This window comes from Pteropus medius, unplaced genomic scaffold, assembly GCF_902729225.1.
Source record: "Pteropus medius unplaced genomic scaffold, Ma_sr-lr_union100, whole genome shotgun sequence".
Taxonomy (NCBI): Eukaryota; Metazoa; Chordata; class Mammalia; order Chiroptera; family Pteropodidae; genus Pteropus; species Pteropus medius.
The window spans coordinates 18,466,819-18,479,072 of NW_024349797.1; the positions used below are offsets into that span (position 1 = coordinate 18,466,819).

The following is a 12,254-nucleotide window of genomic DNA, read 5'->3' on the forward strand; positions in this document are numbered from 1 at the left end:
CAGTGCCTTCGAGGGTCAGGCCAATCTTGATCTTTCTTCAAATGCAGCAAACGTTTATTGAGCATCTACTATTAATAAATCACATGCTAGCGACATACTCAAATACTATCTCAACTCACAGGAGCGGTCGACATTATGTATTAAGGTCCTAGAGATATAATATCCAACGAGAGTTGAGGAAACCCCGCTGTTAAGCGGGAGTGTTCTGGATCCCTCCACTCACTCCACATCCAACTTCGCCCGAAGCCCATGGCCACAGAGGACATCCTGGAAGGGCAGACGTCAGTGCTCGCTTCCGTTCGTCCTCGGAGACAAGCTCGCTGGGCTCTCCTCCTTTACCGCCTACCAGAATTCAGGTGTCGTGGTCGAAATTGAAAACCACGTATTTTCCACTGTAATGGAAAAAATAAGGGATTTTCAATAGTACCTTCGACAACACGACAGTTTTTCAGGTGACTTTAGGATGTAACCCCTGTGTAGAATGTGACTCCACAGTAATATTTTTTTTTCTTTTTATCAGGCCGACTGGAAGATCAATATATTATTAGATTTATAAAAGAAAAGCTAAAATCTATGCCTTGCCGGAATCAAGGCTACATTTTGGATGGATTCCCAAAGACCTATGATCAGGCCAAAGACCTGTTCAACCGTGAGTGTTCCCTTTATTTTGAGTGTTTACTTTCAGATAGGTAGCAACGTCACTGTTCAGAGTGAGAGTCACTCAACCACAATAAACAAAAAATCAGGGAGACTGTGTCTGAAACACATACGTTCTTATTTGTGGCTAGTTTTCGCCAGTGACTGCTAGATAAAATATGTAATAAACACAACAATGTGTATATACATATTTTTTGTTTGTTTTATTTTGTCTTGTTTTTGTTTGTTTGTTTGTTTGTTTTATTAGAAGAAGATGAAGAGGAGGAAGAAGAAGTCAGAGGCAAAATGTTTCCCTTTGATAAAGTGATCATACCTGGTAAGTCAAAATCTCTCTCCAAGGTCATATTGAAAGGAATATCGTTTGTACCAAACCAGTCTTTATGAAGGAGACTTTTCCCCACCAGGAATAAAGTCAAAAGATATACTTAAAATCAAACATCCCAAGTAAGGAATGCATTGGGGGTAAATAGCAGAGATGTTAAAGATCTTTGAAAATGCTCATGTCTGCTGCTCCCTCCTGTAACAAAGCACAAGGCCGCCAGTCTGCTGATGCCCTGACTTCTGAAGGTCAGCTGACGAGACTAGGGGCTGGATCCCTGCCGCTCCTACCTGTTTCAAGTGCCAACAATGCCATGGTCTTTTCCAAGACGTTCAGAAACCAGAACTGAGGCAGGACATGTAGAAAGCCTCTCGTATATTTACACAGAGATTGCACAAGTGCTCTTGAAAGAGAAGCATAAACAACTTATTGCAAGTAAAAAGATTTGCTGAGTAACTGGCAGGCATTTCTTGTGACCTTGCCATGACCTTTAAAAGTTTTTCTCTCTCTCTTTTTTTTTTTATCAAGTTTGCATGAGGTATAATCATGAGAGGTAATTTTGGGTCATATGGTAAATACAAGAATAGTTATTTTCGGCAACTTAGTACAAAGGTCGTGTCAGAGACAGGGAGCATTCTTGTCACTTCTTTAGTTCTTACAGCTGGCCTAATAATAAAATTAATAAAATTGACACAAGACCAGATCAACAGGAGAAAAACCAATTTAATATGTGCACACTGGAGAGTCATAATAAGATGCTCAGATCATAAAATGAGGCTCAAAGAAATGATCGAACCAGACACCCTTTTATACTTTTTAGACAAAGAAACAATAAATTTGTCAGAAATTGGCAGAAAAAAGAAAGGTAGTGCTCATTATAAAGGAATCTAGGCAGTTTTAGGAATTCCTTTGTCAGGAATTTAAACAAAGTTTGGGCTTGGGTAGTAATTCAGTAAAGACGTTTGAGGCTTGGCTTGTTCCTACTTGTTTTCCACTCTGGATTCTTTTAACTCTTGTGATAAGGTTATCTCTCCTCCCTCAGTAGCAGGAGGCCCCTATCACATGGGAGATTTATCTCCTGCCTTTAAGGGGATAGAGAGGTCAGGGTTTTCTTCCTGCACAAGCAGTTTCTTAAGTAACTTTAATTCGAAATAGTCAATATGCCACTGTGCGATATCTTGGGGCAGGCCGCCCTGGGCCCCGACAGTTGCAACTCAGAAGGGCCTGCTCACTTGCATCAAAGTCTCCAAGAAAGTCAGTTCACGGCTGTAATCCTTTCCTCGTCTTGGTCCACACATGGCTTGCGATGAAGCTTAGGGAAGCACCGAGACCACATGTGTGGTCATTCTCGGGGACGGGGTTTACAGTTTGCCGGATGGGTCTGAAACCATTGGCAGGAGCATGAAGTGCCAAAGGGATGGGTTGTCTCAGTTTTCCCAATCATTTATGCATTTGGCTCAGAAAAGGTTAAAAAGGAAAGTCGATTACTCTAAATAACCTGGTCTGTCCAGGTTATGAGAGTTTATCGCTTCTGGGCAATATTCATTCATTGCGAACCCCATCATAAATCCTCATGTTCTCACTGAGGCATAAACAGATAAAAGTCAGCTCAGCTAATCGCTTGTCTTACCCCAGGCACCACACGAGATATGGGCTCACTGAACCTTTCCACAGTCCTGCAAGGCAGGAATTCCACGTTTACCCATTCTAGAAACTGAAGCCCGGACACTTATCCACGTCCACTACACGGGTAAACAGAAGGGCATAAATTCAAATCCAGGTCTTCTTACTCTACTGCCTCCAAAAAGCAGTTAACGAAACTCTCTATAAGATAAGGAGATGGAGACACAGAAGTAAAATGACCCTCTGGGCTGCCCAGTCTTTGTTGGACACGGTCCAAACATGTCTAAGATGTAGTCTGCTTGGAATGATTAGTATGTTCTCAGTAAATTACTCCTTTCCAGAAACTGTCATTATTTTCTATCTTCCTAAAAAAAAAATTAGATCACTGTCTCTTTTGTACCACAAAAATTTGAATTTTTGCCTCTGCCCTCAGCCTTTGTTTTCACTATTAACACAGGAAGCAGCCATTGTTCACACGTGTTTCATGCACCCCGTGGGCACACCCTGTGGGCACACCCTGCTCTGGGCCCTGCCCTTACACTTTCTTTTTTCGCTCACTCAAGAAAGCTTATGAGAATGCAATCAAGTGAGAATGGCATTATCATGTGGTGAACCAATATAATTTTTGAAGAAAACATCATTGTCACGTTTCACCAGGCTCTCATAGGTAGCTAGTTCTCTGCGATGCATCTGGTGCCACTGTATCTCTGATCACGTTGAGGATGTCTGAGAATAGTAACTCGCCTAGAAAGCTTACTTCACTGACCTGCTCTTTAATCATTCATTCATTCACTCAACAAATAGCCATTGAACTTATAGAAGCTGGAGAGACAGCTGCTTTCATAGTCTAAAAGGAAGTTACAGGTGGTAAAATTACACCATCATTAACAGGATCCATGTGTCAAAACTTAGGTAAGCACTGACCGTGTTCTGTTGGCCATAGATGTTTTATAGCCAGTGGCATGAAGGGAGGAAAGCGCTGGAGCCACCGAAAAGTAAAAACCGAAGAAGAGTCCCCATTTTTATTAATTTGGCAAATTCGCCATCAAAACGTTTTGCTCGTAGCCATGGTTCTCCTTGGGGATTGACCGGGAAGCTGATGATAGATACCACAGGGTTATTAGACATTTGCCATTTACACTTTTTGCTGCTTTATTGGAAGGAAGGAAGGAAGGAAGGAAGGAAGGAAGGAAGGAAGGAAGGGAGGAGGGAGGAGGAGGGAGGAGGAGAGGAGGAGAGGAGGAGGAAAGGAAGGAAAAGGAAGGAAGGAGGAGGAGGGGAGGGGAGGGAAAGAAGGAAGAAAAGAAGAGAGGGAAAGAAAAACAATAGATTCTACTAAAGCCAACTGGTTGGGCCTCCGAGGGTGGTCTCTGGAAGAGTGAGTGATTTGTATGTATTTCACCTCCATGAGAGGAAGCAAGAAGGCCAATCTGTCAGGCCATTTGCAGCAAAATGAGGACTTGGCCAGTTACCAGACTTTTGGGGTAAGTGCTAGCCCATCTAACCCCACTGTCACTGGGTTAACCCAGAAGCCTCTTCTCCCCAGAATTCGTCTGTGCGCTGGATGCCTCGGATGAGTTCCTGAAGGACCGGGTGATGAACCTTCCGGAGAGCTTTGTGGCGGGGACCCACTACAGCCAGGACCGGTTCCTCCGCGCTCTGAGCAACTACCGGGACATCAACACCGAAGACGAGACTGTCTTCAATTATTTTGATGAACTTGAAATCCACCCGATTCATATTGGTATGAAATGAACTCAAGGGTAATGTGAACCCACGTGGGGAGAGACTGCCACGTGTCAGATCTCCCCCACCTCACGCACTTTGGCCAACCCCATCTAAGTCTAGCTAAGGGCTGGGGAGGACAGAGAGGAAAATATAACCAGATGCTGGGCATGGGAGGTGGGAAGTCACAGAATAAACAGGGCACTCCTGGGGAGTCCTTCGACTTCTTGATTTCATGGTGGGGTGTTGTTGTTATATGAAGACACACGGATATATAATGAAGCAGAATACCAAACGGGCATTTTTTAAAAGGACTTTTCAAAGAAATGTGTGTTTGCTGCTGGCTGCTTTGGGCCACCCCCTGGATCTGGTGTGGGAGGGGGCAGTGTTTCATCCCCATAATATTGTGGGGGCACTGGTGCTCTTCACCAAGCCCCTCTTTGACTGTAGACAGCCAGCAGACCCCCCACAGCTCCTCGGAAAAGTACATAGCTCCTCAATGCATTTCTCCGTGTTCCCGTAAACGCTCTACTCAGAGCTTAGCTCACAGCGAGCACCATCAACATCATCATCACTGCTGGCTCCAGATCACAGCTATCATAACTGTCCCCACTCCCCGCAGCTGGGTGAACCCCTGAACTTCCTTCTGGTTTTCTGAGTCTTTCTCCTCTGGGTTTGGAGAGAAACCCCTAGCTTGCTGGAAGCTTGGGCCAGGACAACCCCTTGCGTCTCCTGAGGCTTCTCTTCACCCCCAAGAGCCAGATGGGACAGTGATTGGGCCCTGGAATACTGGGAGGCTTAGAGTCACTGCTGACGAGAGGCAGGCGAGCTGATTCCAGCTCTGGCTCTGCCTCAGTGTTGTCATCTGTGAAACAGAAAAATAATCCCTGGCTCGTACTGTTGTTCCAAATGGCAGAGGAAAGAGACAGGACGTGTCGGCACGCCGACGGGGTTCGGCAGGTGGTGATGTCGTTTGTACTAACAACATTAACACCTAAAATGATGGCCTTCCGAGAAATAAAGATGGAACGGTACTCGTAGATCTGCAGATTCTTCTGTTCTGCACCCTCAGAAGTGATCGGGTTTGGCCCTCACCTGACTCTGTCTGTGCATGTTGTTTATATATGTTGATGCTAAGGATTCGACACTTACTAATAAGAAAGTCATTTACCCTATTTAATTAGAGAACTAGGAAAAAATGGTGAGCAAATTATCGCAAAGACAGTAATTGTCATCTTTGTAGTAAAGCCCAAAAAAGTATTTATAGAAATATTAGACGAGCTCCAGGGAGAAAAGCCGAGAAAGGCAGAAATGGTGGGAGGGGTGAATGAGTGGCCCTTGTGCTCCTGGCTCATTCTGTGCCCCCCACGATCGGCCTCATCTCCATGCTGACGACCAGGAGACAATGAAAGCAAAGGGGAAAAATGTGTCACAGGGGTGAGTGTGGGGGATGGTGTCAAGGTCAGGAACGCAGCTTCAGGAGGGTCTGGAACGGGCCCCTGGAAAGATGCTGGCACCCGCATTCTCTCCCTGTGTCTCTGGACTCCCCTTCCCTCTCGTCTACTCACTCTCTCGCTCTTTGGACCAGAATCTCTCTATCTCCTCTCTGGCGCCCAGAGTGGCCTGGGGCCACCGCACAACCCGGATGCCTCCAGCCTGGGCTCCGTGACTTTCAGTTCTAATTCTACATTCCAAGAAGGGCAAGCCAGCCATGACGGCGTGGTCAGTGCCCACCCCGCCCAGTCTGCAGCTCCCCACCCCCAGGTCAGGGCAGAAGTATTGCTGGGGGCGGCTCTGTGCTCTATGAGCCCCTTCTCCAAAAGCGAGGCTTTTCAAAACTGTTTCAGAGCGCTTTCAAGCACATCAGGTTTGTAATTTCTCTACTAGAAGAATCAGAGAGAAATAAGGTTTAAAATGTCAGAGCTCAGGCAACCAGGAGGAAGCAGACGTGAGTTTTTCTTTCTGTTTTTGCTTTTTTTGGCCTGCTTCCACCATCAACAGATACATTGGCCCTGTTCTTTCTCTCTTTCCATATTAGGACCTGGCGGTGCCCTTAGTGTAGGTCAAGGTACAAACATGGGGTGGGGGAGGGGAGCACCACGGTGGTATGCATGGGGGCAGGTGAGAGGTTGCCTGGAGATGGTCAGGAGGTGCTGAATACCAAAATGCGTCCACCACACACCCTTCCACGCAGACGTCTTCCAAGCACACCCAAGGGAACGGGGTAGAATTTACTACTGGGTGACTTTGTGGGGAGCTCATTGTCACCAACGAGCCTTTGTTTTTCTTTTTTCTTTTTCTTGATCCTGATCTTAACATTAGTCAGATATTCTGGAGTTTGGACTTTTTTCTATTCAAGTAGACCAACCAAAACATTTAATTTTTCTTAATGAATTGAAAACGTATCCCAGAATCACTGATTCTCAGAAACAGAAAACAAAAGGGCCCCGGAGGTCTCCCAGCGGAAGCTCCAACAAGTGCGGGACTTCCTTCTGTGCAAACCCCCGACCGAAGCGTCCCAATCTCTGCTTGAATGCTTCCAGGGATGGGGAACTTACTCCTTTTGAGGAAGTCCATTCCCCCCATTCATCCACTTAAATCAATAGTAACTGTCAGGAACAAAGACCCAAGGCCAGCCTTTCTCCCTGTCTCCCAGACACGGGTCTGATATTTGCCAGTGAGATGAGAAATTCTGAACTGTGTGGGCAACTAGAAAAGGGAACCCCTGTATGTCAATTTACATACATGTACATAATTTACCATCGCAAGTTTATAGTAACAAAGAATTTTCCTAACATTGCAGAATATGTTCTATTGAGCAGAATATATTGCAGACAGGCCCAGAATAGACGTATGTGTTGATCTCCTTCTTCTCTCCTGGTATGTAAAGATGTAGGAAAACTCGAAGATGCTCAGAACAGACTTGCCACCACGCGGCTCATCAAGGAGATTGGGAAACCTCGAAATTATGGTCTGACGGATGAGGAAAAGGTAGAGGAGGAGCGGAGGGCCGCCGAGGAGCACATAGCCAAGGAGGCTATGCAGGAAGCCGAACGGGAGCACAAGGAAGCCATGGAGATGGCAGAGAAGATCGCCCGCTGGGAGGAGTGGGTGAGCGGATGTGTGCGCATGCTAGTGTCTCTGCGTGTGCGGGCGCACGTGCCTGCGTCTGTCGGGAGGGGAGCGGCAAAGCCATTGGGGCCCATCGCACTTCCCGTCCTGCTAATAGAGAATTGTCACAGACACACCCCAAATAAGTCTTGTTTGTTTGTTTGGTCATATGTACCATTTTCAAAAAAGACACCCATCGTCTTTTGCTTAGTTATAAATAACGATGACTAGCCATTGCCTGTAGCATTCATAATACACATCCCTGTAAATGCGTAACATTTTGTTACATGTCGACCTGGCGATTTCATTCGATTTTCCTCTATGTACCCGTCTCGCCTGGGCGTCAGCCTCGTTCCACCCTCCTCGTTCCCCAAGTTACCGACTCTTACCCATTCTGCTTCCTGCAGCGGGACTCAGACCCACCAGTGTCCTGATCAGGGTTAGTGTTTCTCAGCAGAATTATGCAGTGGGTGCCATCCCGCTGGTCTCCCCAACTCTGCCCCTGTCCATCTCCAATCTCTTCCCGTGCTGCTACCAGGCGAGGCGTCTAAAACACACAGCAACTGTGGCCACCTCTGTTTAAACTTTCCACGGGCTGTCCATCACCTTAGGCAAAAGTACAAACTCCTTATGTGGCACCCAAGGTCCTTTTGTGACCTGGCTGCTTCTAGTATTTCCCAGTACCTCTAAACATGCACCATCTGCATGACTAACATTCTCATTATTTATTTATTTTTCTTGAGTCTTTGCTAGAAGTCATCTTTCCAATGACGCCTTTCCTGGACACCATGTTTCAAATTTCAAACCCTTTTATACTTTTTAAGTGTCCTCTTAGCACTGATTCTAGTGTATGGAAAAAAGGGAGAAAGGAAAGAAGGAAGGAAGGAAAGAAGGAAGGAAGGGAGGGAGGAGGGAGGTGGAGGGCAGGAGAGAGGAAGGGGAGGGATGGAAGGGAGGGAATATATGTCCCTATGCCCACATCTTTGTGTGCCTCATTATCTCCTTAGCATAAATTCCTAAAGTTTCCTAGGACCAACTCTGTGTACATGGTTTAAATCTTTTTCTTTTTTTTTAACTTTTATTAGCATTTATTGATGCTGAATTTTCTCCTGAGCCATAAGGCTTTGTTTCTTCAGTTTCTTCTGGAATGTCTTTTTCTTCTGAGCTTCCTCTTCTTCTGGGTTAGGAACGGTCCACTCTTTTTCACTGGGGATCATCTCCCTGGGGCAGGGGGTGCTCACGTGGGGGTCATCCGCCCGTGGGCTCTGTAAGTTCTGCGTCGCCTCTCGAGAGCTCGGTTCACGTGGCCGTGCTCGGTGACCAGAGTCTCCGTCTAAACCCTTAGGTTCGGCGTTAGTCTGCATTTTCAGGCACGTGCAGCACACATTCGGCACTCTTTTGGGACCAGCCCCACTGTTTGGCCTGCGCACACCAGCCAACTCCACCGCCGTAAAGACAGAATAGCACCGTTGTTTCTGTAAAGTGATGTCCTTCAGATTCTTGGTGGCTTTTCGAATATGCACATTCTTGACGGCCTGGGCAGTTTCACTGAGTGTTCTAAAAGTGAACTCGAAGATTTGAACCTCTTGATTTGCATGACTTTGTGGGGTTTTCTGGGTCAAATAAATAGTGAGTCATTTTCTGAGTCACCTCCGGCGGCTTACGGGAAGAAGCAGCCATGGTGTAAATTTTCATGCATATTTCTCCAGCAAGGGGAAAGTCCGTTCACACGGCGTCTGTCAGTATGTTCTCCCTGCACCTCCTCCAGCCCTGCTTGCTCAATTTTGCTCACATGTGACAAGCTGATAAACAAAAGCCAGTCTCGTCGTTTCCGTGTTCAGTCCTCCGATCGATCACGAATTTAACAACTCTTCCTGTGTTAGCCAGGTATTTGTAGTTCTTCTTAAGTCACGTGTCTGGGCTGCGTGTCTTTTTCTTATGATTTTGCAAGAACAACTCCCCATAAGGTAGTACAAGAGAAACGGGGCTGGCCCCAGAGGCCACAGTCTCCCAGGTCGCGAAAACCCAGCGTCACTCATTTCGTAGGTATGTGGCCCTGCAGCGGTTCCTCGGTGCCCCAGTTTCCTCATCCATACAATGAGAAGATGATCGTACCTGCTTCTTAGAGTCGCCGTGGTGATTCAAGAGTTAATGCGTGTGAACATATGCAGACAATGCCTGGCAAACAGGGTGCACGCTCCCACGACATCCTCCCGTGTCCATGTCGCAAATCGTTTTCCTCGACTCATCGTTTATCTTTTAGCATCGTCATCTACGGTGTTTCTTCTGGCCCTAAAAAAGATTTATGTCCTATGTGGTCCAATCCATCAATCTTTGTCCCGGTTTGATTTCTGGGTTTGCTGTCTTGCTAGGGGAGACCTCTTTTTAAACGAATATCGGTTAGGACTCTTTATCTTGCACGCGACAGAAAAGCAAACTCAAAATGGCTTAAAATAAAGAAAATGTATGGATTCATATAACAGAGAAGTCCCGGGGTAGGGCCGGCTTCAAGCAAGGCTTGATAGAGTGACTCGGACGGTGTCACCAAGGACTGGGGACCCTCTCTCTGCTCTTTCTCCTATGTCGACGTCCTCCCTAGGCTCTACCTGACGTGCCCGTCCTTAACTAATGTTCATGAACAGGAGGCAGGCTGGGCTGATGGGCTGAAGTCCCGCCTTAACCACAAGCCTGAGAGGGAGATTTCTCAAAGGAAATCTCAAATTATTTTTCCCAAAAGAGGGTGGCTGTATGCTGAGCCAGGAATAATACATGACCACCAGACCAATACCTTCCAGACATCCTATTAGCACTGATTCTTTCTTCCTTCCTTCCTTCCTTCCTTCCTTCCTTCCTCCATCCAGCCGGATACTGATCGATGTTGATGCGCGATTGACGATCCCGGTGAAGCAACAGTTCTCCTTTTCGGATTGTTTATCCACCTCCAAACGTTTTTGTCGGTAGAATAAACGACTAGAGGAAGTGAAGAGAGAAGAAACAGAATTACTGGAGGCCCAGTCTATTCCCCTGAGAAACTATTTAATGACCTATGTTATGCCAACACTTATGCAGGGTCTGAATGAGTGCTGTAAGGTCAGACCAGAGGATCCTGTTGATTTTCTGGTAAGAGATTTAAGTTTCTTTTAAAATATCAGTTTGGAAATAAAATATGCCTGAATTTAAATGGGAAGCAGTCGAGTCAGAGAAATCGTGTATTTGGGAAATAGCTTCTAATACCTTTACAGTTTATAATAAGATTTTTATTACTCTTTTGAGAGGATTTATGTACTTTTATTTTAAAATTGTAAACATTAATTAGTACAAATAGATGACTCATAAATACCTGGTAGTATCTTCTAAATTGTTGACTTATTTTCTTTCTTTCAATTATAGGCAGAATATCTCTTCAAGAATAATCCTGAAACGCAATGAAACTTTAAAGGCCTCGTGTCCTACACCTTTACAGAGCTCGAGATGAGTTTAACGTTGTAATCTGAAAAATTGCTTTAAAAAATTCTTTTCCAGTTTTTGAAAAAAATTTTGCCCTGCAAACATATTTTATTAAGTAGAATCATTATAAAAAGCTGTATGGCAATGAGTGTCTACTTCATTAAAACTATATTAGGAAGGTAAATTGATAAGATTTATCATGGGACAAACATCGATTTAATATTTCATTCTTAGTTTAAGTGTCCTGTACACTAATGTTTATAGTGTGAAGAAAATCAGATTATGTATTATTCGAACATGTAGGCCAATGAATTTACGCCATTTGTTATGACCCAGATACCAGTGGTGTTAAAAATGGATGTAAATTAGAATGGTTTATGCTTTACTACGTCACAGTAAGTCAGACACGATTGGTTGCACAGGTTGTTTTTTGAGTTCAGGGTCAGTATCTTAGCCATTGAGTCAGAGAGCATCGGAAACCTCTTGGTAGAAAAATTCATGTAACAGAACAAATAATTCTAATTTTTTGTGATCATTAGAAAGTTGCCGAATAATTTCAACAAACTAACTTTACCATATAGGCATAAGCAATCAATGCTTACTGCCTTTCCCAGGTCTAAAAATCCCATAATTCTCAGAATTACACTAAATGAGAAATTCGTTTAGGTTTATTTTAATGGTATATATATTTCATCCCTTTAAATAATTTAATCTGAATATAACGACACAATTTTTTTATTGTGGTAAAATACACATAACAGAATTTATTATAGAACCATTTTAAAGTGCACAGTTCAGTGGCACTAAGTACATTCGTAAGTGTTGTGCATTCATCACCGCTTTCTAGCTCCAGAAATTTTTCATCATCACAAGTGGGAGCCCCGTATCCCATTAAGCATTGACTTCCCATTGTCTGCCGCACCCCCGCCCCAGCCCCAAGCGACCACTAACCTGCTTTCTGTCTCTGTGGATTTGTCTATTCCTGACTTTTATATAAACAGAAACATACAACATGTCTGGCTTTTTTCACTTGACATGTTTTCAAGGTTCATCCACTTCGTTAGCATGTATCCTTTTTATGGCCGAATAATATTCTGCTGTGTGGATGGACCACCTTTCGTTTAATCATTCGTTTGTTGATGGACATCCGTGTGAGGCGTTTCCACCTTTCAGGTATTGTGAATAGAGCTGCTGCGAGCGTTCCTGTACAAGTTCTTGTTTGAACACCTGTTGTCAGTTCTTTTGGCTAGACTTCTGGGAGTGATATTTCTGTCATATGGTAATTCCATGGTTACCTTACTGAGGAATTGCCAAACTGTTTTCCACAGTGGCTGCATTATTTTCTATCTTCACCAGCAATATATGAGGATTT

The 12,254-nt window shown here is 44.7% G+C and overlaps 1 protein-coding gene across 4 annotated transcripts in view; it reads left to right on the forward strand.

Annotated features, from left to right (window-relative positions):
* Positions 1-11,749, forward strand: part of AK7 (adenylate kinase 7) — a 56,131-nt gene extending 44,382 nt beyond the window's left edge. For 2 of the 4 annotated variants that reach the window (XM_039884168.1, XM_039884171.1), the window contains exons 13-18: positions 521-649; positions 905-973; positions 4,146-4,343; positions 7,215-7,435; positions 10,397-10,555; positions 10,826-11,749. In XM_039884168.1, the coding sequence (XP_039740102.1) occupies positions 521-649; positions 905-973; positions 4,146-4,343; positions 7,215-7,435; positions 10,397-10,555; positions 10,826-10,864 (815 nt within the window). In that variant the 3' untranslated portion in view covers positions 10,865-11,749. The remainder of the gene's footprint in view (positions 1-520; positions 650-904; positions 974-4,145; positions 4,344-7,214; positions 7,436-10,396; positions 10,556-10,825) is intronic. The other 2 variants (XM_039884169.1, XM_039884173.1) reach the window with 2 other exon arrangements.
* Positions 11,750-12,254: the final 505 nt, after the last annotated feature.